The sequence below is a fragment of the Panthera onca genome, chromosome D3 (genome assembly GCF_046562875.1).
Source record: "Panthera onca isolate mPanOnc1 chromosome D3, mPanOnc1 haplotype 2, whole genome shotgun sequence".
In the NCBI taxonomy this organism is placed as follows: domain Eukaryota; kingdom Metazoa; phylum Chordata; class Mammalia; order Carnivora; family Felidae; genus Panthera; species Panthera onca.
Window position 1 is genome coordinate 17,142,110 of NC_138350.1, and position 26,273 is coordinate 17,168,382.

At 51.4% G+C, this 26,273-nt stretch overlaps 1 protein-coding gene across 2 annotated transcripts; it reads right to left on the bottom strand.

Moving 5' to 3' along the window:
- Positions 1–374: 374 nt before the first annotated feature.
- On the bottom strand, positions 375–26,178 carry KCTD10 (potassium channel tetramerization domain containing 10). 2 transcript variants are annotated; one of them, XM_060612518.3, is made up of 7 exons: positions 25,899–26,178; positions 19,791–20,004; positions 10,669–10,838; positions 7,848–7,934; positions 7,487–7,539; positions 6,056–6,251; positions 375–2,202 (listed from the first exon to the last, which is right to left on the bottom strand). In XM_060612518.3, exons 1-7 carry the CDS (start codon positions 25,899–25,901, stop codon positions 1,978–1,980), a joined length of 948 nt encoding a protein of 315 aa, XP_060468501.1. In that variant the 5' UTR covers positions 25,902–26,178; the 3' UTR covers positions 375–1,977. The 2 variants fall into 2 exon arrangements, with proteins under 2 accessions (XP_060468501.1, XP_060468500.1); XM_060612517.3 differs by having other exon boundaries at positions 7,848–7,937.
- Positions 26,179–26,273: the final 95 nt, after the last annotated feature.

A 26,273-nucleotide genomic window follows, 5' to 3' on the forward strand; every position in this document is an offset into this window, starting at 1 on the left:
AAATGAACAAGTGCAAAGTGTAGGAAAAGTGTAAAGACTGCCAGAAACATTAGCTCAGACGGTGTAGAAGCCCAAACAAATCCGATTGTTCCACAGACGTACTCTTCACAGAAAGATTTAAAAACACAATTCAGAGGATGGCTTTTCCATTCCTACAGAAAACATCAGAACTGACACTCGCTTTAACGTTCTAAAAAAGTTCAACCCAAATGCCAGGGTTGGTGTTTAAAACTTAAACGGTATATAAAATATTTACGAAACCGTGTTTAAGCCCCCTTTCCCGTGCACTTAATAAAATCCAAATGGCTTAGTAGGAAAGTCTCCCACACAACAGTTTAAAAAGCATCGACCCCGTACATGATTTTTAGGTTCAATCAAGATTGTTTTAGAGTTTTATTGGAGGCTTTGCTGCTGGATACAAAATAAAGGCCTATGACTGTCTCAAGAAAGGCAGTATGTGCAAAGCCTAAGCTGTAAAAACCATTTCAAAATATAAACTCGTTTTTTTTTTTTTTTTTTTGGAATACATGGTGTCAAAGGCTGCCCACGTTAACACCTTTGGTATAAAACAGTAACATTTCCCTTGAAAAACAGACAAATTCCATCCATTCTGTCACACACGTTCACATCTCCCTGTAACTACTCTACCTAATCTAGTCGCAGCCACATCAGCCACAACGCACTTCTGTCCCTTCGTGGGCGCAGAGGAGACTGGGAGGTAGGTCACCGAGAACGTCCGTCTTGCACAAGCAACCGTGCAGACAGCCGGGCTCCAGCGCGGGCCCCCTGCGCCCCACAAGCACACGTCCCCGCCCACAGTCGCACACGTCCCTTAAACATGAACACACACACTTAACTGGACCACAAAGGATGTGCACAGCCTCAAACTCTTGCTCCCTGTGGCCACTCCATACTGTAAAAATCAGAGGCAAAGACAAAAAGGGGATCTCCAGGTGATGGGTGCCCTGAGACTGTTGGTGGGGGTGGTCTTCCTGCCTGGATGCCAGGCTCGGGGAGGGGAAAGAGTCCGGGCCACGTCCACTTTCTAAGCAAAAGGCAGGGCTTCTACCCGAGACAGCCCAGCTTAACAGAGAAGAAGGGCGGAGGAGGAGGAATGGATCCCAGGAAGCAGCGGTGTGAGCTCCACCTGTAACCAGGCCAGACGGCCTTCCCAGAACAGGGTTGCTCAACAAGGAGGCCAGGTAGAAGGGGCAGGAATCAGGGAGAGGGCCAGGACCCCAGCACTCCCTGCCGGGGACGGCTCTGCCCTCGGCCAGGCATGTGGGGTCCCAATGAGCACGGACCACACGTCAGCCCAGGAGGCAACAGGCCTGCTCCTTACCCAGAGTTACGCCAGGACAAGTTAGAGGCACGAAGCTCACAGGTCCTATCTTCCACGCCACAAACTGCAATCATTTACCACTAAGCCACAGGCGCAGAAATCCTGCCGCCGCGGGTGCTTCCAGCAAAACCCCGGATGGCCGCCCAGTCTATAGGAACCGGCAGCCAGTGTGCTGGGCTGGAGGACGACGACCCAGGATGCTCACGAGAACGTCTGGTGGCCACCAACTAACTGGCAGGATCCCCCTCGGAGCCGTCCAACTGAACCCCGAGGGAATGCCGCCCCGAAGCTCAAATAGGTAGTCCACACCCACAAAAATAAATACTGCAGACAACATCTCTCACGTCCGCTTCACACCCATTCATACTTTTCTCCGAGAACCAAGAAAGCCTGGCTCCAAGGATTCCCCGTTTCCCACGGAAGGGGGAGACCTTGGACTCCACTTAAGAACAAGGGTGCATTCACCTGGGGAAAGACAGTCACCTGGTCGAAAAATATCAAAATCATCATCTGGCTTATTACAAAAGTATCTCCAGACTCCGGGGGAAGTGGAAGGCGCCCGGGGCCTGCAGGAATCGGAGTGAAGAGCAGGGGAGGAGGGAGGAGGGAGGCGGCTCGCTCGCTCGCTCGCTCGCTCACTGGTGGAGGTGCGCCCGGTCGTCGGGGCGCTTGATGTGGATCCGCCGCACGCGCTCGATCCGCTCCCGCTCCCGCTCCTCGTCCTCATCCAGGTGGTGGGAACGTCCAGCCGCCCCGCCCGTGGCCTCCAGGAGCGCGTTGTCGGGTCCTCGGCCGTCCTGGGCCTCGTACAACAAAATATTGAGGGTCTCCTCGTAAATCCGGGCCTCTGGGAACTCCACCTGCACCCCCACAGAACACGAGGCAGGTAGGTTAGCATCGCACACACACCCCACCACCTCCGCTGCCGCCTGGGGTTGCCAGCAGGGCCCCTGGCCCCTTCAGGCCCCTAGGATGCCGTTTAAGGCTGTCCTTACTATTTTTAAAGTAGTTTCGATTTTCAATAGGCAATACTTACACACGGTGCTCGCCACACCAGACACAAAAGGGACGCGGTGCAGATAAATGTACGTCTGTACACACACTCACACGCTTTACACACAAAAGGTGACCCACCACACACTTCACCTTTTGCTTTCCCCTAACACAGGCGATCCTTCCCCATCAGGGGCTGTAAGACTGTAACGACGCAATTAACCGATTAGGTCGTTGCCAGCATGTTTCTACTAACGACAGACCCGTTCCCGTGGAGCAGCCTTTAGGGCAGCAGTACTCTTTGTGAGCAGGGACCAGCTGGAAAGGACATGACCCCTCCTGCGTGGCGAAGCTCTGCGACTGCCTGGTACCGTTCGGGGCTACGGCGCCGTGAACCAGAGTGGGGCTGCGCAAGTGGGTCCCGGGCACTCGACTCACAGAGACTTGGCTTCCAAGGGCAGGATTCGGAGGTTCTGAGAGAGATGGGGAGAGTGCATTCTACTCTATTTCCCACGGAGGCCACACAACCAGGAGAGCACGCAGTTGCTGAGGGCTGTGACACAGAAATAGTGGCGGCCAGATCGGGGGGAGGGACCAGTCTGGAGTAGCCTCTAACCAGTAGTGAGGTTATGCCTTCTCCCCCACCAGTACTGTCCAGAGGGAGGTCAATGCAGCCTGTGACCCTGAAACTGGCATCAGCTCAGAGAGCTCCAGAGGGGCCACCCGATACCCAGAGACTGAAGGAAAGTTCTCGGTTTTCTTTTTTCTTTTCTCCATTCTCTTGCACCCCAACCCTCCCTGCCCAAATCCTGTGGCAGCAATGGCTGGAGACTGTGGGAGTCAAAACTCTGAAGGGGAACCTTCCTAATGAGAACTGTGGTCTCATCAGGATGGAGTGAATCTGGGCTACTGTTTTCCTCTAGCTTCTTTATGCCGTTAGGCTGCAGGTAAGGATACAGTCACAGGCAGTGTGTGGGAGAGCAGGGAACTGAAGCCCCAGTCTCCGGTCAGTGGGCTGAAAAAGGGGAACCCCAGGGAAACGGCATCAGAAGATTGTGAAAGAAGGGCGCTCAGGAAAGCAGCTGCTTGGGGTTGTGCAGGAACTCCTGGGCCTGAGCCTGGCTGCCGATCCGTCCCTCAACAGCACGCACAGAACGAAGCAATGGGCCAGACCGGTGCCACAGGCGCAGACTGGCCCTCAGTGCAGCACGGATCTGAAGGCTTTGAAAACTGGATTGTCATTGGAACGGCAACCCACAGCTGGCTGGCACTTGTGACCTGAACCCAAGTGGGTCAACTGCCTACTAAAACAATAAAAAAAAACCAAAAAACAAAAAAAACGTTCTCTTTAGGATTTAACAAGATCTAAAAGCCCTCTAACATTCGGGATATCCGGGATACAATTCGAAAGTTTGTGTCATCAATGAAGAACCAGAAAAATCTCAACTCCTGAGGGAAAACAGAATCAACAGATGCCAAGTCCAGGAGGCCACAAATGCTGGAATTACCTGATGAAGACGTGCAAGCAGCTATTATAAAAACATCTCCACAAGGAAGGGTGAACTGTTAAGGCGAATGCAAACACAGGAGGTCTCAGCAAAGAGACATAAGATAGAAGACCCAAACGAAAACTGTTACTGAAAAATACAACACCCAAGATAAACACACACACACACACACACACACACACACACACACACACAAAAACTTACTGGAAGGGCTCAATAACAGAATGGGGAGGACAGAGAAAAGAGTCCGTGAAATTGAAGACAGAGCAATAGAAGTGTCAGTCTGAACAACAGAACAAAGGAGACCAATAAAGGGCACAGCTCTGTGCTTTATTAACACCAAGTCCCTAGTGAGTCGGAATCAAGAACCAAATGGACAACATACGTATTAACTATCTGCTTAAACTTTAATTTCAGCAAGCCAAACCCTTTCCGGCTTAACCACAAAAGACAGTTAAATGATTAAAGGAATTAGTAAAGCACTTGGGATGCTGTACCAAGAGGGATCGCAATTCTACAAAAACCCCCAAAAGGAACATCTGTACAGTTACTTGGAACAACAAAATACGAGTGTCAGCCCCAAAGCACAGTCCCGAAGGCGTGGGCCAGAAGAAGGAACCTGCGCCTGTAGGGGCAGCCGTGCCCCCACATGACCCCCTGCAAAGCCAGGCGTGTGCTTCTCCTGGAGAAAGGAAAGAGCCCTGGGGACACGACAGCAGAGCAAAGGGAGCTGTGGCTAGGGGCCCGGGCCCATCACCCTGAGCCCCACCTCTACCCTATTTCAAAAACACAAGCACAAGCTCACTCCAGAACCTGTTGGTTAATCTATAAATAGTTGGGATCAGATCATGAGGCCTCTGAATCCCTTGTTCCCTGTTAAACTCTAAAAACGTAAAGTCAGTATTTTAAAGCTTAATCAGATTAATATGATGATTGTCCTGTTATTACCCAAGGACAAAGGCAACCCGTGTATATAACAAAACCAAACTGACAAGGCGGGGAAGCCAATGACAGATGGAATTCACAGCCCTAAAAAAAAGTTCACGGGAGAAAAGAGGCATGCGTCTTGCTGATGTGGTAAAGAGAAGCGAGCGAATCTGGTCTCCCTGCCCTCTTTGAAAAAAAAAGAACCTTAGGGGTTTTCCCTCCTTGGCTATCTTTAACTAGTATGTATCTTTCAGGATATATTCCAAATACCAATGACAAAATGGTTTAGAAGTTAAAAAAAAAAATGTTTACAACTCTGGTTTCTACTGCGTGGTCTCATGTTCTCTCTGCCTTTTCTGCCCAGGCTAGCTCTAGAATCACACACAACTGTGCGCTCCCGGGGCCTTACTGAGGACAGTACCCCAAGTGGGTGATGCACAGTCTTGTGCATGAAAACCTGCCTGGCAGACCCTGCAGGTCCCTGGTGATCGGGGTTCCCTTAGCAAGGATCCGAGGGAAGTGACAGAGTGTACTGGGGGATTTCTGTTTTGAAAAGAGGAAGAAAACCGAGTTGCAGAGCCCAAGAAGAGTAAGCAGAAGACCTCCAGGGAGCGAAGTTCAACGAACAGAGCACCGCACCTCCAACAGCGCCTTGCAGCATTACTGGTTTGGAGACGATGATACGGAAGTAGATCCACAGAGTCCGGATCAGTCAGGAAGCTGTGTGCTCAGAAGGAAGCCAACAAGCACGCCAGCTAAGGAATGCCACGCAGGCCCTGCGAGGGTGGAGGGCCACTCCAGGTCAGTGGGTCAGAGGGCAGACAGACGGCACAAGTCATAGGTTGTGACTAGAAAGCCAAGGTCAAGCTCTTGAAGGCAGCACTGTTCCTCTGATGACTGAGATGGGATGGGGCCACGCTGGTGGGAGATGGTGGTGCTGTGGAACAACAGGCCCTGTCCCGTCACCGACAGGAGACGATGCAGGTGGCGAGGGGACAGCGGCGTGAGGATACATCTGAATCGACCTTTACAGCCAAGGGACTTAGGTGCAGTATGACTGTCCCTATTTGCTCACCGTCAGAAAGGAAAGGCCATTCTGTTTCTGCAAGACCTACAGGCGACTCTCCGGGGCCCAAAAGATAATGACTGTTTTCACAATGAGCAGTCGTGCATCAAGGAAAGCATTTTCAAAGCTTTTCCCTCTTTAGGTTTATTTTGCTCAAGGGGAAAGGGAAGCGGTGCGTATTCTGACCAGTCACCCGGAGCCGTTCCCCGAAGGGCTTACCTTGGTCTGTTTCTTCTCCGTGGCATAGACAATGGAAGTGCAGCAAACCTCAGCGATCTTGCGGCCCTGCCCGTAAAAGGACCAGCAGCAGATTTCATCCCCGATGACGTCCTTTATGAACAGGACCCTTCCATTAAAGCGCAGAGAGAGCTTATCAAAGAGCTCAATGTTTTTCAACATATTGTCATCAGAATTGCTGCAAAAGAGCATTTGATTAGGTGACCGCAGACCGGTACTAACTGCAGTTGAGTTGTTTCCATGTCCCTTTTCAACCTCCCAAGGAGCCCAGAAGAAGGGCACCACAGGCCCTGCTGCTCCACCAAGGAAAGGGAGGGCCAGAGCAAACAGGTGACTGCCCGAGGCCAAGAATGCCAGAGCCAGGCCTCCAAAGAGACGGCTCTAGCCCCTAAGCCTGTGCTCTCAATCAGCCCGCCAGGGCAGCCGCTTAGCTGGGCTCTGCCGGAGATGAAACGTGAACAACTTGGCGCCTGTGGGTGCACAGGCACCAGGTGGGGAATGTGGAGGGAGCCCCACGAGTGGCAGGACAGAGCTGTCCAAAGGAGACTCTTCATCTTGGGTCCATTTGTGGGTCTTGAGTAACCTCATTATACCCCCTACAACTGAGAACACATGGTCCCAAGAGCCAGAAGGCATTCTAGAAACCTGTTATGTATTGCTGGTGGAAATGTGAAATGGTGCAGCTGCTTTGGAAAAACAGTTTAGCAGGTCCCCAAATGACTAGAGCTAGGGTTACCAAAGGGCCCAGCGATTCGGCTCCTAGGTACATCCAAGAGAGACGAAGACCTCTGACCACACAGAACACGTGTGTTACGAATGTGGTCCGAATGCTCACGGCAGCGTTCGCGATGGCCCCCCCCCAAAGCGGAAATGACCCTGAGCACCCGTCAACTGACGAATGGATCAACAAGATGCAGGAGATATCCATACGATGGGATATTACTCAGCCATAAAAAGGAAGGAGGTACTGACACACGCCACGAGGATGAAACCTTGAAAACGTGCTAAGGGAGAGAAACCAGTCACAAAAGGTAATGTGTTGTATGATGCTGTTTACATGAAGTGTCCAGAGTGAGCAAAGCCACACAAGCGGAGGCCAGCGGCTGCCAAGGGTTGGGGGTGGCGGGGAGTGAAGAGTGACTGATAATGGGCTTCTTCCTGAGGTGGTGAAAATGTTCACAATGTGGGTAAGCGGTGATAGCTAAACAAGTCTGTAAATACACTAAAAATCACTGAATTATATACTTCAAAAGGCCACGGTGGATGTGAATTCAGTCTCCTGTCGTCTGTTACCCTGGGCACCCTCCCAGTACAGACAGCCACCCTCACTGGAAGGTCAAAGAGGAGCCGCGCCCGGCCTGTGTGAGAAGCTTTCCTGGCGAGGGTGGGTGGCCTTTATCGCTGACACCTTACCTGGTATACGAGTATTTGTTGTTACTTCTGTTGTAGAGCAGCTTCACGGCTGGCTGCAGGGTGTTTTAAAAAAGAAAGAAGAGAGTCACTCGGAGCGGAGGTACAGAGGACCGTGGGCTTCCCGCGGGGCTGGGCCCTGCCACCAGGCCCAGAAGGCAGCTGAGCACAGCTTGCAGGCTGGTGGGGGGCGGCGGGGGTGGGTGTGTGGGGAGGGAGACTGCAGGAGCCCATTCTAGGGGAACAGGTTCCCATTCTTCACCGCTTCTCAGGCCTTGCTCAGGGACTTCTATAGGTTTCAATTTCAAAACTGATTCATGATTTCGGTAGCCAAAGACACGCCACAAGGGTGCTTCCAACGTACCTTATTTGACGTTGCTATAAGTTTCTGCTCTTCCTTGGACGAAGTGATGACAGGAACTTTGCAGAAAGGCTCATAAGTATCTTTGTTCTGCTGGAACAAAACACGCTTTCAGCCTGGGAGGCCTGCCCAGCAGTGGATTATTTAAGCTGGCCTGCTGGGTAAAGACAGGTGCTGGCGAGGGAAGGTGGGGCCACCGGCGCCGGGAAGAGAGGAGGATTCTTACCACCAGTGAATCAGGGGGAAGGGGAGGGGAATGGCCAAGGGTCGAGTTCTCTAGGAAGTCTGCTCTTTGGTCAGGGCGCTCAGTAAACCCTAACAACGAGGACACGTTTCCGCCACCCAGGGAGCCACTTGAAAATAAACTCTAAACACAGCGGATGGAATATGATTGTGTAGAAACACCTAAAACCCCACTGCAACAACCGTGGAAGAACTTAAAAAGTATAAGCCTACGGAGAAGGATGGGAGAGGGGAAAAATCTGAGCCTGGGAAGCAGATGAGGAATAACCGAGGAGAAAGAATCCTAGAGGTTCTCAAAGAACACCCGTGAAGGCTGGTGGGCAAAGGGCCAGAGCAGAGGATTGCTAACCAATCAGCAGAAACACCGGTGAGACGCCCCAAGTACATCCCCTTCCCCTGGCAGAAGAAAGGTCTATCTTCCTGGAGTGGTTTGTATGGGTGAGGACAGGGCTGAGCCACTCTTCTAAAAACAGGGGGATTGAGCGAGTGGTCGACACACTAAACGGTGAGCCCCAGCTCCCAACTCCTTCCCCTACTCAGATGGCAGAAGGCCGCCAGTCAGGCTTCTACCCACCAGGCAGGAGAGTGGAGGATTCCTCCACGGGGAACTGATCCGTCCAGGAAAAGGCTTACAGACTCGGACACTGGGGATTCCCAAGGAAAAAGCCTTTTCATCCGCCAATGAAGCCCACTGGACGAGGCCCACCCATGCACCACACACACAGCTTTTCAGAACTCTACTCTTGAATTTTAACAGACCCGAGATCATCAGATTATATGTGGAAAGCCTCTCAACCGTGAGACTGAAACCAAAACAAAGAGAAAAAGTAAGGGAAGGAGCCCAACGATGAATGCAGCAGAAAGAAAACTTCAAATAGTATTATCAGATAAAGGAGAGCACATACGGAATCCTATGAAATAAGATCAGCGTTCTAGAGAAGAAAGAGCACTCAGAGAACATGAAAAGGCTCTGGGAAATTAGAAATATGATCGTAGAAATGAAAAGTTCAACAGAAGGGTTGAAAAGATAAAATTGAAGAAAACCTCTGAGAAAGTGGAACAGAAAGATAAAAGTGAGGGAAACTGGGAGGAGGTCAGTTCTAGAGGTTTAACTTCAGACTAACAGAAACCACAGAAAGGGAACCTGGAGGGCGTGTCTCTAAGACAAAGATGAAACCGATTCGCTGGTGTGTCTAAACACGCCAACAGGAGACCGACCTTTCTGACCATTTAGGGATCAATTAGAGATATGTACTTAGAAAACCAAGCAGACAAAACAATGAGGCAGTCACTAACTCTGGCAAACTGAAAAGTTGCACAATAAAAAATATTCACTGTATACTCTGTGGCTCAACTATTAACAATATTTAGACATCACAACGTAAACTCTGAATACTGATTTAACCAAAGCTGTGATAAACACTATATTGGAAAACTGGAGAAGGAATATGGGTACCTAAGTTTGGTAGTGGTTGGTGGTACTGCATGAGCAAAAATTTAATTTGTCTCGCAACAGATGACATTGAAAACTGAGATGTCAATAGATAGCGTAAGAAAGTAAACAGAACTGTTGAAAGAAGTAACAGAGGAGAAAGATACGATGTACACACATTACTTTAACAAACCTAAAAACGAGGGGTGCCTGGGTGGCTCAGTCGGTTAAGCATCCGACTCCTGACTTCGGCTCAGGTCATGACGTCATGGTTTGTGAGGTTGAGCCCCGAGTCAGGCTCTGCACTGACAGCTCGGAGCCCGCTTGGGATTCTCTCTCCCTCTCTCTGCCCCTTCCTCTCTCACGCACATACGCATGTGTGCTCTCTCACAAAATAAACCAACATTAAACCAGCATAAAAATGAAATAAAAATACGAAAGTAAAGGCTATAGCATTCAGTCAGATTTACGGTGAGTTCACAGACTCGCAGGTCGAGGGGGTACGTGGAAACAACAGATCGCCAAGGAGTCAGGCCGTATGGGAACGGCTCCAGCGGAGGGCCAGAAGACATGTGGCCCGAGGGAGGCACAAACAAGAGCCTCGTGCATACAAATCCAATTCCTGTGGCATTATGAAGGAACTCTTCTGATCCTCGACCATGTTGGAATTTTGCCTGAAATAAATGGCCGCCGGCTATGTCTAGAAGCATTTTGGTTCTACAGGGATTTTGCTATCACCAGAGTTGACCCCAATGATCCTAACCCAGGTGCAGCTGAGGAGTGAGGGGTGTCTGAGTCTGCAGAGATTACATGAGGCTCCCAACAGTGACTGGTGGGGTGAGAATAAGTCCCGAGATGGGTCCAAAAAACTGATCAAGTTTTACAGCCCAAAGCTCAGTACTGAAGGGTTTCAATGTACACATGAGATGACCCAGCACCATGGCGACTGAGCACAGTTAGGTGGCCTGAGCATCACAGGGAAGCCTCTAAGGGGTCCCTGACCCAAGGAGAGAGGAGCTCCAGGGATACTTGTGAACCCACACGTCTCAGTGAGGGAGGAACTGCCCCCATTTTGTAGAGAAGGAAAATGAGAAAGGCAGGTGGGCCCAGCACCTCCCCACCCTTATGGGGAGAAAGGGGGATACCTACTTGTAAGGCTGCCTGGCATTCTTCCACCAGGCCCTGGACCAGGTAGTACTTGGCTTCTGCCAGCAGCTCCTCGATCTCCCGGCGGCTCTCGGGCAAGGGGACCGCCCCGTCACGAAGGTAGTTGAGTATCGTACCAAAGTGTTTCCCACACCGGTCGATGAGGATCCAGCCTGCGGCGGCACGAGGATGAAGGGAGGGCCTAGTTATACGGACACTCGTCTCTTGGAAGGTGCTGAGGAGAACTGGGGTGTCTCTTGGCTCCCTCGGCCTCCCAGGGAAGAGCAGGACCGCAGAGGGGGCTGTAGCCCCACCTGCCCAGCGGTCAGCGAAGGGCTGACCGAGCCCTGCCTGGGAAGCACTGCAATGGTCTCCAGGCCCTGCTGGCTGGAGACCACCCCAACCACGGACTCACCTGCTCTTGGGCTCTTTTGGATGCCAGGACCCCTGGGGCCTAAAAGCGGGTTTCTAAAGTACCCTCAAAAACCTCTTAGACAGTGCCTTGGACATCCCAAGAGTGCACAACACCTGGATAAAATGGGTCCAAATGACCACACCCCAATGACTGGGGAAAAGCGTGAGGTAAAAATACCTACTCCCTCTTTCTACAATGCTTTCAGGTTGTCAAATAAGCAAAAGACGGCAACGTGTGACTCCCCAGAGGGATCCCCAACGCCCCCCCGGCACCACCATGGGACATTCCACCCTCGACTCCCCAAACAGGCCCTTACTGGCTAGTGACAGCGACTGCAGAGGAGACGGTGAACCCGACAGCCCCTGCCCCAGGCAGCCGAGTGTAACGTGGGGAGACGGAACTCGCTTTCATTAACTATGGCAAAACGTGCCGACTGCCGACCAGAACCAGGCACGGTGAGACGCCCTTGGGGGTTGGGGCCAGCGGGCAAGCCTTTCCTTCGGCTTCTCGATGGCCTCTCGAGTCCGGGCACTGGCCTGCTATACCTTCACTAGGAACCCCCAGGCTCCCACAACTCATCTTCAGAAACACCAATACCCCGGAGCAGGGTGGGGTGGGGTGGAAACTGCAGGAGGAAACAAGACCGGAGCCTGGGAGTGGAGCGACTGAAAGGAGAGGCTGGGATGAAGCAAAGATGTGGTACGACTCGTATGGCTCGACAGAAGCCAGGGCATCTAGAAAGAAGCCAGTAGAGGAGCGCCCCCTCCCCCAGGCCAGCAGGGCAGCCCCAGCAAGGGGTCTCCCTCGGTCTCCTGTCCCACATTACAGGTGCCAGGACGCCAATGCACGGGGCAGGGGGGTTCAGGCGGGAACCAGCAGTTTTATGCCCCCCTCCTCCGGGTCTGTCGCTCAGTCTGGGAGAGGCGCACACACTTCCACTCCTAACGCCACGGCATCCCGGCCCAAGTCCCCCTCTGGCCCCCAGGCCCTGACCCCAGACAGAAGCCCAGAGCAGCAAAGACACCTCTTTCATATCCAGAGTCACAAGTCTGTCCACCACCCCTTCCCTAACCTGGCCGTGCCAAGTGCGCTCTCGGGGTTTCCGGGCGCCACTTGGTGGTGTTCGCCACAGTCGCTAGGCGAGTTTGGGAAGAAGGCCATTTCCATATTCCCGTCCTACAAACTCCTCAGTCCGACCCTTCGGTCAAAGGCCCGGTCTTGCCCTCCAGACGTTTACACTTGACACTTCCACACAGCTGCGGTTTCCGGAGCGCAGCACGAAGAGCCCTTCCCAGGGTGGCAAACACAGTGCAAGCGTGTGGCCCGGAGTCAAACCCTGGCCTCGAGGAAGGAAGAGGCGTTCGCAGGCATGGTCAATCACGGCACCCTGACAGTGACCGCTGGACATCATCCCACCGCTTCCTCCTACATTTGAGACGACAAAGCACGGCTGTGGTATCTGCCATGCAGCTCGGCCGCCTCCGGGGGCCTGGAGCAAGCAGCACGAGTGAGTGTAGGTGGGCCGGGCCGGAGGCTGACCGGAGAGCACGTGCCCTGCCCCTGGGGAGGCTCTTCCTCACTCCAGCAGAGATGGCCAGGCAGGAACGTGGGCCCAGGGCCTCAGGAGCCTCTGATATTCCAAGAGAAGCCAGAAATGCAGGTTTCTCCGGGAAACCTCCTGATTTGTAAATAATAGTGAAGCAAAATGTCACTAATCCACGCTAGGGCAAATAAGACCTATCTGCAGGCCACCGGCTTACGACCTGCTATCCTGGATCAAGTGCTTTCCCTCCAGGGAGCAGAGAAGGTGTGGAAGGATCATTTTATCTTCCCAACAGATCTTTCAGAGGGAGGCTCAGTCCCCTGCATTGACCACAGATGACAACAGAGACTCGGAGGGGTTCAGGGACATTCCCAAGTTGGGGATGCAGGACTTGATCACAAAAAGCAAGTAAGAAATTCACAGGAAAGCTCCTTTTCACCAACTGAGAAGACGCGCAGGATCTCAGTCTTCAGGGAAACGGCAACCAGTTTAACTTGGCGATTCTGGGAAAAAAATGTCCATGTTCTGCCTTTGACACATGGACAACTTAGCCTGCTCAGCAAGAGCAGGGGCCCCTGAAATCAATTATCCAAGTGACAGTCCGGAGTTTCCATAAACGAAGAGACAGACCGTGACATTGGGCGCCAGCTCAAGAATGCTGTCAGGAAATGCTTGTGGTGAAGGAATCATACTTTGGACAAATAAGGGCAAAGGAGCGAGGCGCGCTCGCCATGAGGTTTCAATTAGCATTTTGATTTTAAAATATTTTAGTTGCTTTCAAAGCCAGAATCTACCCCCTTTGAAACAGCTCAAATGCCTGGCGTGTAGAAAAGCCAATGGAAGTCAAGCAGCTCCTGGCTTGTGGGGCGTCTTTGCTGACGCCCCGGAGCACACAGGCTGTCGCGGAAGGCTGTACAAGTCAGGGCGGCCTGGGGCCGGGGGGCCCATTCGGCAAGGCTGAAGAGCAGAACAGGCAGAGGCAGACCGGAAGGCTCTGGAATGGTCTGGGAGACGCTGCACGACCCGACGGCTAACAGCAAGGGCCTGTGTCGGAAACCCAGTTCTGCCGCCTACCTGCTGGATGACACAGGTGTTTCACCGAACCTCTCTGTCCTCCAGGTCCTCTCCTAAAACTGGCACCCCACAGGGCTGGTGTAAAGGCACGATGAGAGAATGTACTGGAGACACATAGCACAACGCTGGGTCTATTGGCAGCACTCAAATGAGGTCTCTGACAATGAGCCCTTTACGCGTTTCTTCATCACTGCTGGAGGACAGAGCAGTAGCGATATCCAGAGGGGGCACAGTCCAGCCCGTGGGAGTCTGCGTGGCTTTCAGGGTGAGCTGGGGAAGGCTTCTCTCAGGGACAGGGGACTGGGCGACAAGGCCTGCCTCCTTGTGCCACCAGCACACCGAGTGCTTCTTGCTTCTTTCCCTGCCCCCCACCTCTGGGGCTTCACCGACCTCTTCTTAAGGTATTTATACTATTTCGGGGGTTCCCAAACTTGCCTGTTCATAAATCACCTGAGGCACTCATTACATATTCAGATTCCAGGAAGCTGTCCCATTCCTGAACCAGAATCTCTGGGGCAGGGTTTCTCAGCCTCAGTACTAGCGACATTTTGGAGCGGATAATCCTATGTTACCGAGGGACTGTCCTGTGCATCACTGGGTATTTAGCAGCATCGCTGGCCGCTACCCACCAGATGCCAGCAGCTCCCACCCTCAAATTGTGGCAATCAGAAAGGTCTCTGGACATTGCCAGATGTCACTTGGAGGTCAAAATCATCCCTGGTTGAGCACCAATGAGGTAGATCAAAGACCTAAATGTAAAAAAACAATGTAAAAATGCTATCACAAGTCAGACTGGAGAAGATATTTACAACATAAAATCACAAAGAAATGAGATCCAGAATATAGATTTTCACAAAGCAGTAAGAAAAAAAAAGGCAAACAGAAAAATGTGTAAATAAGATGCAATCAGGCAGCTAAACGATGAAACACAAATGACCAATACACATAAGAAGATGCTCAATGGACTAGAAATTAGGAAATGTTAAATAAAATGACAGAGCACCAGCTCATAACCGTCAGATCGGCAATAATTAGGAGGTCCGACCGTGCCCGGTGTTGGCAAAAATTCAGACCACTGTGGGGAGTGTAAATCGGCACAACAGCTAATACCTAATCAAGCCAAGGATGCTCTCCCGGATTCCCCTTCTGCGAATAAGCTCCAGGAGAGAGCTCCCAGGGGCGGGTAAGATCTTAAATGCTGTAGCCCTGGGCCTAGAGCCTTTTCATTTACCACAATAAGAATATGACTTTCTCTGTGTGCCATGACGTGGCGAAGGCTGGGAAGCGCTGCCCTGGAGAAGCTCACACGTGCCAGAGAGTGTTTGAGAAGGGCAATATTCCCGACAGTGAACACTGGCAGCAGTGTGAACAGCTATGGCCAGAATACGGGTCCATAAACTACAGCATATTCCCAAAATGGAACACAACTACCGATATTTGAACTAGAGCTACGTATCGTTCACGGCTAGATTTCACAAGCATAATGCTAAGAAGGCAAAGAGGCTACAAAGGACGTAACACCACTTATATGATGTTGGAAAACACACCAACTCTGCCTTGTTTGGGGACAGACACTGCAGAGCAAGAGGCATTCACTACACATTCACATCAGTGGCTTTCACCACCAGACGCACAGTAGATTCCCCTGCGGAGCCCCTCCAAGCCCTAACGCCCCGACCACACAGCTGCCCAAGTACATCTGGCTCTCTGGGTGCGTGGGGACCCAGGCAGCAGGATTTAGCTCCCAGGTGACTCACTATGCGGCCAAGGTTGAAATTCACCTACTGACCCCAAAGTCAGGCCAGTGGTTACCTCTGGAAGGGAGAGAGGCAAACAAAAAGGTAAAGAGAGGCCATATCGGGCCAGGCAATGTTTTCTTTCTTGTCTGAGTGGGGGTGATGTGGAGAACAAAGGCAAAAGAAATGTAGAAAAACTTAAATCTCCTTACAACTTGCAGCCCATTGACACGTACTGGAGACAGGGTGACCTTCCCTCAGGAACTCAGCTGCCTAGGGGCAAATGGCAACCTTAGGTTGACCTCAGCCCAACCTCCTGGATCCTGTAAGTCTTTGTTAACATGTAAAAACCCATTTGGGGGGCGCCTGGGTGGCTCAGTCAGTCAAGCATCTGACTCTTGGTTTCAGCTCAGGTCATGATCTCATGGGTTCGTGGGCTGGAGCCCCGCGTGGGGCTCTGTGCTGACAGTGCACAGCCTGCTTGGGATCCTCTCTCTCTGTCCCTCCCCGACTTGTGTGCGAGGGCACTCTCTCTCTCTCTTTCAAAATAAATAAATACACTTAAAAAAAATCCATTTGGAAACTTCCTTTATCTTTGCCCTCCAAATATATGTTAATAATCAGTCTCCAAGCATATGGCCCACTGATGCACATACATCTGAAGGGTCTCCTAACTAAGGTTTTGCTAGATAGTAGTCAATGACCTTATTTTAACACCAGCTAGCCCCTCAAGGTCCTGGAAGCCTTCCTTCCAAATTCCTTAGAGACCTACCCTATTCCCAACCCACTCCCAACTTAGAAGTATATCATCGGTCACTCCTTACAATCCCAGCGCAGCTCTTTCTACCCACGGGTCCTGTCCCTGTGCTTTAATAAAACTTCCTTTTTTGCACCAAAGACGTCTCAATAATTCTTTCTTGACCGTTCGCTCCCAGACCCTAATACTTCTCATCAGGGGCAAGAGGCAGTTTGTTTTATTAATCACAATTTACAAGCTCTCACCGTATTTCAGAACTCTAATTTAAGGCAGGAAGCATGGAGATCGCAGGGAAACCACGAGGTACTACGGTCTTCCCATGTATTACACCTGACTTCCCCACTGGTTTTCAAGGAAACGTGTGCTGATAATAAGATTAATGACTCCGTTCTTTAATCTGGTTCACACACTCCCTCATTCCAAGAACATTAGCAAGAGACCAGAAACCACGGGGGAAGGCGGTGGCGGGGGGAAGCACAGTACCAAGCAACAGGGACCAAATAGGCAACTAACTACAGGCGAGTTCTAAGGCAGAACTCTTACTAAGGCAAGGTCCCAAATAAATCCATGTTGACAAGGAATCAGGTAAAAATCCCGGCACTGTAAGAACTGTGCTCTTCTGGGGAGGAGTGTGGGAGAGGCCTGCTCATTGCCAGAGTCTTGGCCGTCTTAGAAAAGCCACCCTTTGGGCGTAAGGTGCAGAACACTCATCCCCAAGGCCAAGGCAGGCCACTTCTCCCCAAGGCACCGCTAAGACCTGCTTCTCCACAGCCCCTTACAGGGCTCCTCCCCCCACCCGGACACCCCACCCAGGCGGGATGAAGCGAGAGTGAACAGCGCCCATTTAGAGAGTCTTCCAACTGTCAGGCACTCCACCAAGAAGTTTCTAATGTTAATGTCCTCTCTCACTCCCATAACGATCCTGAAAAGCACTGCCATTCACAACTGAGGAAACAGGCTCAGAGAAAGTCACCCGCCCAATGTCCCATTGCCAGTAAATGACAAACGAGCCTAAATTAGCCCAGTGCCCGATACGCACAGAAACGGCTCCATCAACGTTAGCTGTGACTGCTACCAGACTCAAACCCGGTCTGTCTCACTCCAACACCCAAATCCACTCACTCCAAACCTCCCCGTTTAGGAACTGAGTGGTACAAAACTCCAACAGGCAGAAGCGGGAGAGAGTCCACCACTCATCCTGGGCCCCAGGTCCTCTCCGGGAGCAACCAGTTTCTCAAGCGCCCTTCAGAGATTTCTAGCAGCTCAATACATTGCTGCTCTGTGACTTTGGAGCCCCTGTTCCTCAGCCAGCAGGACACAATGCTGGATCCGCTGGTCTCACCGAGCTGCACTTGATGTTTTGGCCTGTTTGTGGCAAACCTCACTGAAGCCCAGGGTGAAGCTGGGAGATGCAGGACATTTATCCCAGTTTGTAGACCCAATGGTGTATCTGAGGGCAACACTGAGGCCCCCGGTCAGGCTGTGCAGTGTACTCACCAGGGGCCAACGGGCTCGCCTTGCCCGGCACAGCGCGGGCTGGAAGACCAGACGCAAAGCTGGCAGGTGACCTGTAAAGGTTGCTGTGCTCAGGTGCCCTGGCCAGGGGGCTGGGCCTGCAGCAAACCAAGGACAGCCCAGGGTAAGAGCCAGCATGCCCTGAACTCAGTAGCCTTTTTTTTTTTTAAGTCCTATAGCTTTTAAAATGCAGTGCTATGAGCTTTTCGTGATAGGCAGGGGGCTGGAGAGCCAGTGGAGCTCTGTGAAAACGGCCAAGATCAGAGTATCAAAGACAGCCCTGCTTCCCTGAACATGCTGGATTTTCCAGGAAGCACTGGGGACAGGACGTCTTCTAGCAGCTGTTTGGAAGCGGGACCCCCCCCCCCCCACCCCTTGCTGTCCCTGCATCTCTCCCAGCTGGGCGATCAAAGAACTGGAGGACCGGCTCTTCCACGGCGTGGCATTAGGCCAGCAAGGCGAGGGCTTTCAAGGAGATGAGGCTCCAACTTCACTTCCAAAGCGACTCAGCTGCTTTTCCTGAGCCCCCCCCCCCCCCCCGCCCAAGACTGGGTAGGGCGGAAGAAAAACTACAACAATCCTGGGTTCTCAGATAAGGTCTGTTTCCTTCGGCAGCTGGGGCGCTATTGTCTCAGTCTCCACAAATACTCCCGGGGCAGTGCTGGGTGCGGCACAGCAAAGGGGATCCTCCCACTCATAAAAAGCTCCAAGCTTTCTGGGTGAGACACAGAAGGAAGCTCTGAGGTTCCAACCTCATTCACCTGATGCCTGGCCAGAAACCCAAACTCACAGGAAACTCAGCGAAACAGAACCTCCAGCCCTGCAGCTGGGCCTTCTCTAGGACACCGGGGGAATCACCCTCCCTAGCGATCAGCTCAAGCTTCCTCCCTTCTAGGATCAGAGGATGCACTCTGGACGCCAGGCTTAGAGTCCCCAATCCCACCTACTTGTAGCAAAACCGGCCCACCTTCCCAGGAACCAACACCCCCGCAAGGCAGGGGCATGGGCACAGCAGCCAACCTCAGAAACAGGTAAGGGAGGGTCCAGCCAGGTCCTAAGCAATCTCAAGCCACAAAAGTGAGCCTCACGTGACCTGCCCCGTGAACCCAGCCAAGGTAAGAATGTCCCCCCTTGCCAAGTGCCCTTGGATTGTTTCAGGCGGGTAGGAAGCAGTTACGCTGAGGTGGCTTTAAAGAATTCTTTGCCTTGGGGCACCTGGGTGGCTCAGTCGCATCCGACTTCGGCTCAGGTCATGATCTCACGGTTTGTGGGTTCGAGCCCCGCATCGGGCTCTGTGCTGACAGCTCAGAGCCTGGAGCCTGCTTCGGATTCTGTGTCTCCCTCTCTCTCTCTGCCCCTCCCCTGCCCATGCTCTGTCTGTCTCTCTCTCTCTCTCTAAAATAAACAAACATTAAAAAAAAATTAAGAAAAAAAAAGGATTCTTTCCCTTCTACCAATGTGACTTTCCATGAGAAAAAGGTAAAAAGAAGAAGAAACACACACGGAATATATATCTATTGAATACCATGCACCAACAGCCCCATGAGGTGGGTATCACTAATGGGGAAACGAGAACAGGTTAAACCACCTCGTTAGGATCACGAGATCCTAAATCCAGGTCTGTCTTTGTCAGGCCCCCATCCCAGGAAGACAAGGGTCCACAGAACACATTCATGCCTCTCCCACACTGGAGTTTCACTCTGAAGTCACAGAATCATCGCTTGAGAACTGGCAGGGGACCGACTAGGGCTGCTAGTCCAGCCACAGAGCTGTGGCCTCGAGGAGGGAAGTGACTTTCTCAAAGTCACACAGGCAATCAACAATGAAGTCAAGACTGTGAGTCCCCACCCAGGTGACCCCAGCCCACCTTCACATCTCGACTTACATGTCACTTCCTTGGGGAAACCCTCCTTCACCACACCCCCCGCCCCACCCGGACTACATCTGCTCTCCCGGTTACACGCTCCCAAGGCCCCCTGCACACTGAGAGAACACCGAGCACAACTGCCATTTAACTTTGGCCTTCTGAACTCGAATGAACCCTCAACCACAAGCACGTCCCCAGCGCCTGGGGGGCAGGCTTACCTTCGCTGTCGGTGAGTACTTCCATGCGCCCGCTGAACATGGCTTTCAGCATGGTGTCCTGCTTGGTCAGTGTCTGCATGGTGGTGTAGTAGAGGGCTCCGCCCACGTTCAGCTTTACGTACTTGGAGCTGGGGCTCGTGCCCTTGAAGGAAGTGGTGCGGGTAGCAGCCGCTGGCACCGCTGAGCTCACCACACTTTCTCCTGACATCTCTTCCTGCCAGTGGAGAAGACAAACGGTCACCAGGGTCACAGCACCCGGCCCGGTTTACCTCTTTCAGACTGTGGGCTGAACCTGGCCTCCAGGTGTGTTTTGCTTGGCCCAATTATAGACTGCATTTAAAACTTCAAGATTGCTCTGAAAGTTGACGACACAGGCAAGTTCACAGAAAAATCCGGATTCCTAGCTTCTCTTAAAATTAGAGGCCGAACAGGTCAGCAGGGCAACAACTGGTGGGAGGTGGGGTACTGGTTGCCCCAAACCCCACCCAGAGAGCTCGTATACTGACCTCACCTGCTGAACCCGTGAGCAGGATTTTACCACTAACTGTTGAGGTGGGCAGACTTCCTTTCCGCCTGTTCCTCATATAAGCGAACACCCGGGGCACATCTGACAGCAGCTTGAAGCACTGCCCGGGTCTCTCTCGGTCTCCTTATTGCCATGTGCCACTGGATGGCAGAAAGTGCTATCTTTCAGCTGAACTGCAAGTGAAATTAGCCTTTATGAATTCAGTGGGGTCCCAACTACCACTCCTGACACTTTCTGCTGGGGGGAGAGGGGGAAGTGTTTCTGGGGATGAAACAAGTATTTAAAAACGCTTGGAAATAAAGTTGTTGCAAAATAGAGACTTCCTGTACCAGCACCTCCCAAAACAGCCAGATCCGATGACAGTCTCCTTAATGGCACTGCCGGTTCTTGTGTCCATCTCGAAGCAACGGCTGCGCTGATTTAAGCAGGCCTAGGAAGGAGACTGGGACCTGGCACCCGTGTACTCAAAGAAAACATCTCTTCGACAGGTAAAGGCCTATGGCAGAAGGTGTCGAAGAGTGGGCTGAATCTTCTTTGATCGATCTGGGGCACAGCAGAGGGGAGGCAGCCTGACGGCCAGAACCTGGCCTGGCACTCCTATCTGGGCCGTGAGGTTCGCACTGAACGTGAACAATTCATAGCACGTCACCATCTGACAAGGCCACTCGGTGGCTGATGGATCAAGGCACAAACAAGACTACCCCATAATTATGCGTGAACGCAGACAAAAACAAGAACATCGCCCCAAACACAAAAATGACCAAACATCCCCATATCCTGACTTATGCAACTCACTGCTGCTCCTTTACCAGTTAGAGCTTCAGCCCCACTCCGTTCTTCCCACCTTCAAAACAGGAATTACTGAGACCCAGTCACAGAATTAACCCTCCCTCCTGACAGCATTCAATATCGAGCAAAGCCCTACTTCCCTGAATCCTCCCCCAAATCACCCAAGGCAAGCCCCAATCCTCTTTCCGAGATGCTCTGTGGTTCTCCCTCACGGCAATAAGGAGAGAAAGCCAACTTTGACTATTGGCATATAGTCAAAACTCCTGGGGGTTTTGACAGCACAAAACTTTAAAAAACTATATCCTGATCCTGAAAAAGGATTTCTTAAAATTCTTTATGCTTTTCTATCTTTTCTGGATCTCCCACAATTAACATGGATTACATGTATGATGGGTAAAATACAAATGTTATTCTTCAACAGGAGAAGGGACTAATGAGGGGCAACCCACTGTCCATCAATCGGTAATAGCACAGGCAATGACCAACCCTCCCGACCCCCATCCCCCCAGAAGAGTGGCCTGGAAATCACCCACTGGAGGACTCATGTCAGGGCCCTGCAGAATGACAGGAAGAACGGGCTTCTGGAGAGAAAAGTGTTTTCTCCAGAAGCGTTCCTGCATCATCAGGTGAATATACCATAAGAGGCACGTTTTCAGAACCTCAAGCTTAACTCACCTGGGGTCTCTGTGGGACCCCTCCCCTCCAGCTTTCCTTTGAAATCAGTCCCCAGAAACCCCACACTAATGGCTATCACCAACCATTCTTCCCAGAAAAACTCTTGTCCATGGGATGATAGAAGTAGCTGATGAGAATAAAGAGTTTCTAAAAACTTTAAAGACCTAGGGCGGGGAGTGGGGGGAATGAAGGCTTATAGTTGTGGGGTTTGGGGGCAAGGCCGGGGGGCAGTTAGGGAAAATTGCCCAAAATTGAAATACTTTTTAAAGTTCCTTTTTAGATGTAATTTACACAAAAATCAGTGTTTTGGGAAATGATCTGGCATTCTGTAAGGCACCTACTATGAAACAGACAAAACAAGTCCAAGTGTACTGCAGACTGCAGTGTACTTTTACTTTCTGATACCTTTCCAGAGATAATTTTCACACCATAAAGCATATCTGAAGTGCACGGTTTGATGCATTTGGGCCAGTATATGCATCTGTATAGCCACGACTCGGATCCAGACCGCCAACATTTTCATGGTTCCAGAAAGCCCCTCTATGCCTTCTCCCACTCCTCCCTCCCAGAAGATACCAGTTTTCATCTCTACCACCACATACAACCATTTAAAATGTAAACAATGCTGGGAGACAACTATCGTTATTTCCACCTTGTAGATTTGGATACCACATCCCAGAGAAGTTCAGTCACTTCCCAAAATGCGTTGGTACTGACGGTGGGTCAGTGACAGAGCAAGTAAAGGACATGGGCAAGTCCGGTCTGGCCTTGAGCCCATGATTTTATCAACATTCATGCTTGAAATATATACAGCAACAACATGTAAATTGAGGAGCCCCCCCCCCCCACTTCTTTACGAATTAAAAAAGAAAGCTTTGAAAATAGATGGGAGGCAATGTGTGGCTAAGGGCTTGGGTTTGGACATCACGCCTGAATTTGAGCACCCAGCCCTGCCACTGATCAGTTGTGGGCGAGTCACTGGAGTCTAGTTCCATCTATGAAACAGGGACAAGGGCAGTGTCTCCCTCCAGGATTGCTGTGAGGGATGCCAGAGAGCACTCAGCACGGTCTCTGGCTCAGAGCAAACACTCAAACGCCAAAGACTCACACTATGATTATTTCAAAATGCTCTCAAAGTCTCAAATGACCTTCTCTGAAGACAATGCCCATCTCTATGGACACCCACCTGAATCACTAAGAGATAAAGGCAGAAACCATCCTGATCTAGCCTTGAGACTCCAGAATAGACGGGAAAAAAAGCTCCAAACCTTCCAGGAGCCCACCCTTCCAAAGGTCAGTCACCTCAGTACTAGGAAAGGCCCTTGGCTAAATGGTTCTGTGTTCTCGTCCCTGAGCCCACACTGCACCGAGCTAAGGACACAAAGCAGCAGACAAAAAGCCTCTCACAGCAAACCTCTCTACCGAAGACTCCCCAGCCACTGCTCCTGGGATCCTGCTTTTTCCCTTGTTTCAAAGATTTGATTCCATCATTAATGAGGTTGGGGAGGGTGGGGCAGGAGACAGCAAAACTGGTTGTGAGAAACAAAGTTGGAATTCATACTTGAGGTACTGGTTACCAATTGTATTCCATCAGAAAAGTTGAACCCAATTAGGGAAGTCAAGGCTTCTCTCTTTCCCACCTCCCCTAAGTCTCCTGTAGCAGATTCTGAACAGTGGCTCTCCACTCAAAAAAAAAAAAAAAAAACAACCCAGCAGGGTCCTATCCATGTAAATTCTGATGTAACTGGTCTGGGGCGTGGCCTGGGCAACAGAATTCTTTTTTTTTTTTTTTTTTTAACTCCCCTAGGTATTTCCATTGTGCAGCTATGACTACAACCCACTGCTTGAAATAGTTCTGTATGCCTTAACTAGTCTGTATTAACCTCATCACCTTGGAGAAGCTCCCCAACCTCCTGTTCTATTGGCCGAGTGAATTCTGACCACATGTAAAAATAAACCAAAGCATCATAAGCAAAAGCCGGCCCCAATCTCACAGCTTCGGAGCCAAAGACAGGAAGTAACTGTATATGTGCTTAGAAAATAAAAATCAGCCCAAAGGGGAAAAGTGTTGGCTTGAAAAGAGGCCCCCCAGACAAGTACAATAGGAAAAAAGGCACCAACTCCCTGACCCTTGGATGTTTTCTCCGCAGTTCTCGGTGGAACTGTGTCCCCTGTGTGTGTATGCTCGGGGAAACGGGCACGTGGAAAGTTTGATCAAAAGTCTGAGGAACCTAGGCTACAGGCTCTGTTCCACCACTTCCGGTGTGAGGTTGAGACAAGCCTTTTGACTGACTCTCAGTTTCCTAAGTTGTAAAATGAAGTGAAGGGCATAATCTTCATAATAACCTACAGATAATGCTAAAGTACTTGGCACCTGGTCCTCGGCGTGGTTTCCCTTCTGTCCCTTCAAGCTTCCTTAAGAGGTCCCAGCCCCTGGCTGTACTACAGTCACCTGGGTGCACCGTGCCTGGGCTTCACCCCAGGCCAATTAATCAGAGTAGAGGAAGGGCAGCTCAGCAGTATTTAAGAAGCTCTTCAGGTAATTCTAACGTGCGGCCCAAGCTAAGAGCCACAGGGCTAAGGGGTTCCTTTAACCAGCTTGATCTCAAGTCACTGTCTTGAGGCTAATTATAAAATTTCCCCCAAACTAAAGGCATTGCTACAACTCAAGAAAGTCTGCTGTTCCATTTCCACCAAACTAAATTAAGGTGGCCCGATAACTGTAGCATTATTTTGCATCCAAAACTTGCTCATAGGGCAGCTACTGCTATTTCCAAGCGTTGTGCTGAATTACACTCTCCTCCTTTGTGTATCACGCAAACCATTGGCCGATTTCTCTCAAGGATCTAGTGAGGAAGAGATGATCACCAACCCCAGTTTTGGGGGGAGAAGATTAATAATCAGAACTATACGTGTCCTCTGACTCAGGCCCCTTTCGTTACATAGTCCAAATCAAGAAATCACTAATCTCCGGTAGGGCTTGTTAAAACAGATTGGTGGGCCCAACCCCCCCCACACTGATTCAGTAGTCAGTGGTAGGGCTTGAAACTTTGGCCATTCCTAGCAAGTTCCCAGGTGATGCTGCTGCTGCTGGTCTAGAGACCAGTTTGAGAACCACTGGTTTAATTAATGCCTTTCCCCCTTCAGGTAGTCCTTATTTTGCATGAAATGGAGTAAAGTTAGATACAGAATGGCTAAGTCTTCTTCAGCGGGGTCCTTGAAACTTATCTTCTCTAAGACTGCATTTTCCAGTTAAAGACCAAGCAAAGAAGTAAAAGCTAGCTGGACTTTAGTCATTCCCAGCCAAGGCCAAAGAGCTATTTGAGGAACAAACCCTTGAAAGATCACATGCAAACAGAAACTTTCGCACAGCTGGGTGACTGACATCCATTCCCAGCTCCTTAGGTGTGGCCACTTCGGGTCCCAACGGAAGTGACTAGATAGGTACCAAGGCGCCAGTTAAAGGCGCTGGACTCCGTGGCGAAGGCACCCTGACCTCAGGCCCCTGGCATTCCTTCAGGCGCTGGATGCACATCTGCCCTCCCCTCCAGCTCCCTCTACTTCTTTCACCCGCTTCACTAACCCTTGTGTTCAGAAGCCCCTGGAAGCCCCTTCGCCCCTTTCCCGACACCCAGGTGCTCCAGCCACAACTTCCAAAAACCCCAAACGCTCCGCCCCCAAGGAAGCCCACGTCGCTCTCTCATAACCTAACCATTCTCTTTCGCAACACCCTCCCGTCCCGGTTTTCCACTCCAACGTCCATCTTCGACGACCCCTCTTTGTTCTCTTCACGATAACCAATCCCACTTCCAATGAGCACTCAGGACTCAGACAACCGAAGTCACCCACACACGTATCTACTCTCCCAAGTCCAAATGCTCGTTCCCGATCCCCAACAGCCAGGGACCCTCCCACCCCCAAACACACACATACAATTATCCACCAGAGCCCTTCCCCCACCCCCGGCCTCGCCCCCCTCCAATCCCCCACCCGCCTCTCCCCTTTCGCGACTGCCCACAACGCAACCGCCCCCCTCGGCCCCTTCCCCTTCTATTCAGCCTCGGCCGAGCTCTCTCGGCCGCCCAGAGCCCGCAGGTAGTGGGCACCGCCCTCCCTACCATGAAAAGTCGGAGGACGCCGGAGTCTCCAAACCCGGACTGAAAGAAGCAGGAAACACCCAGCTCGCGCAAGCCGGGGGCAGAGGCGGGGCGGGGGCGGGAACTTCCGCTGCCGCAGCCCGCTTCCGCCCCGCAGAGGGCAACTTCTGAAAGGGTCCGTCGTAAGCGTAGACGTTGTTCGCGTTCCTTCCAACCTCCCCCTCTGGGATGGGTTGCGTCTCCCCTCGGCTGGGTCAGGAATTTATCCCGCTCTTGAACGGTCTGCTTTTTTTCAGCTTCCAGAAAGGAGGGCAAGATGCAGGGAGGTTGTTCTTCCCGGGTAAAGAAGCTCTGCGGAACTGTCGTTTCCTGGAGCTGGATCGTTGCATCCCAGCG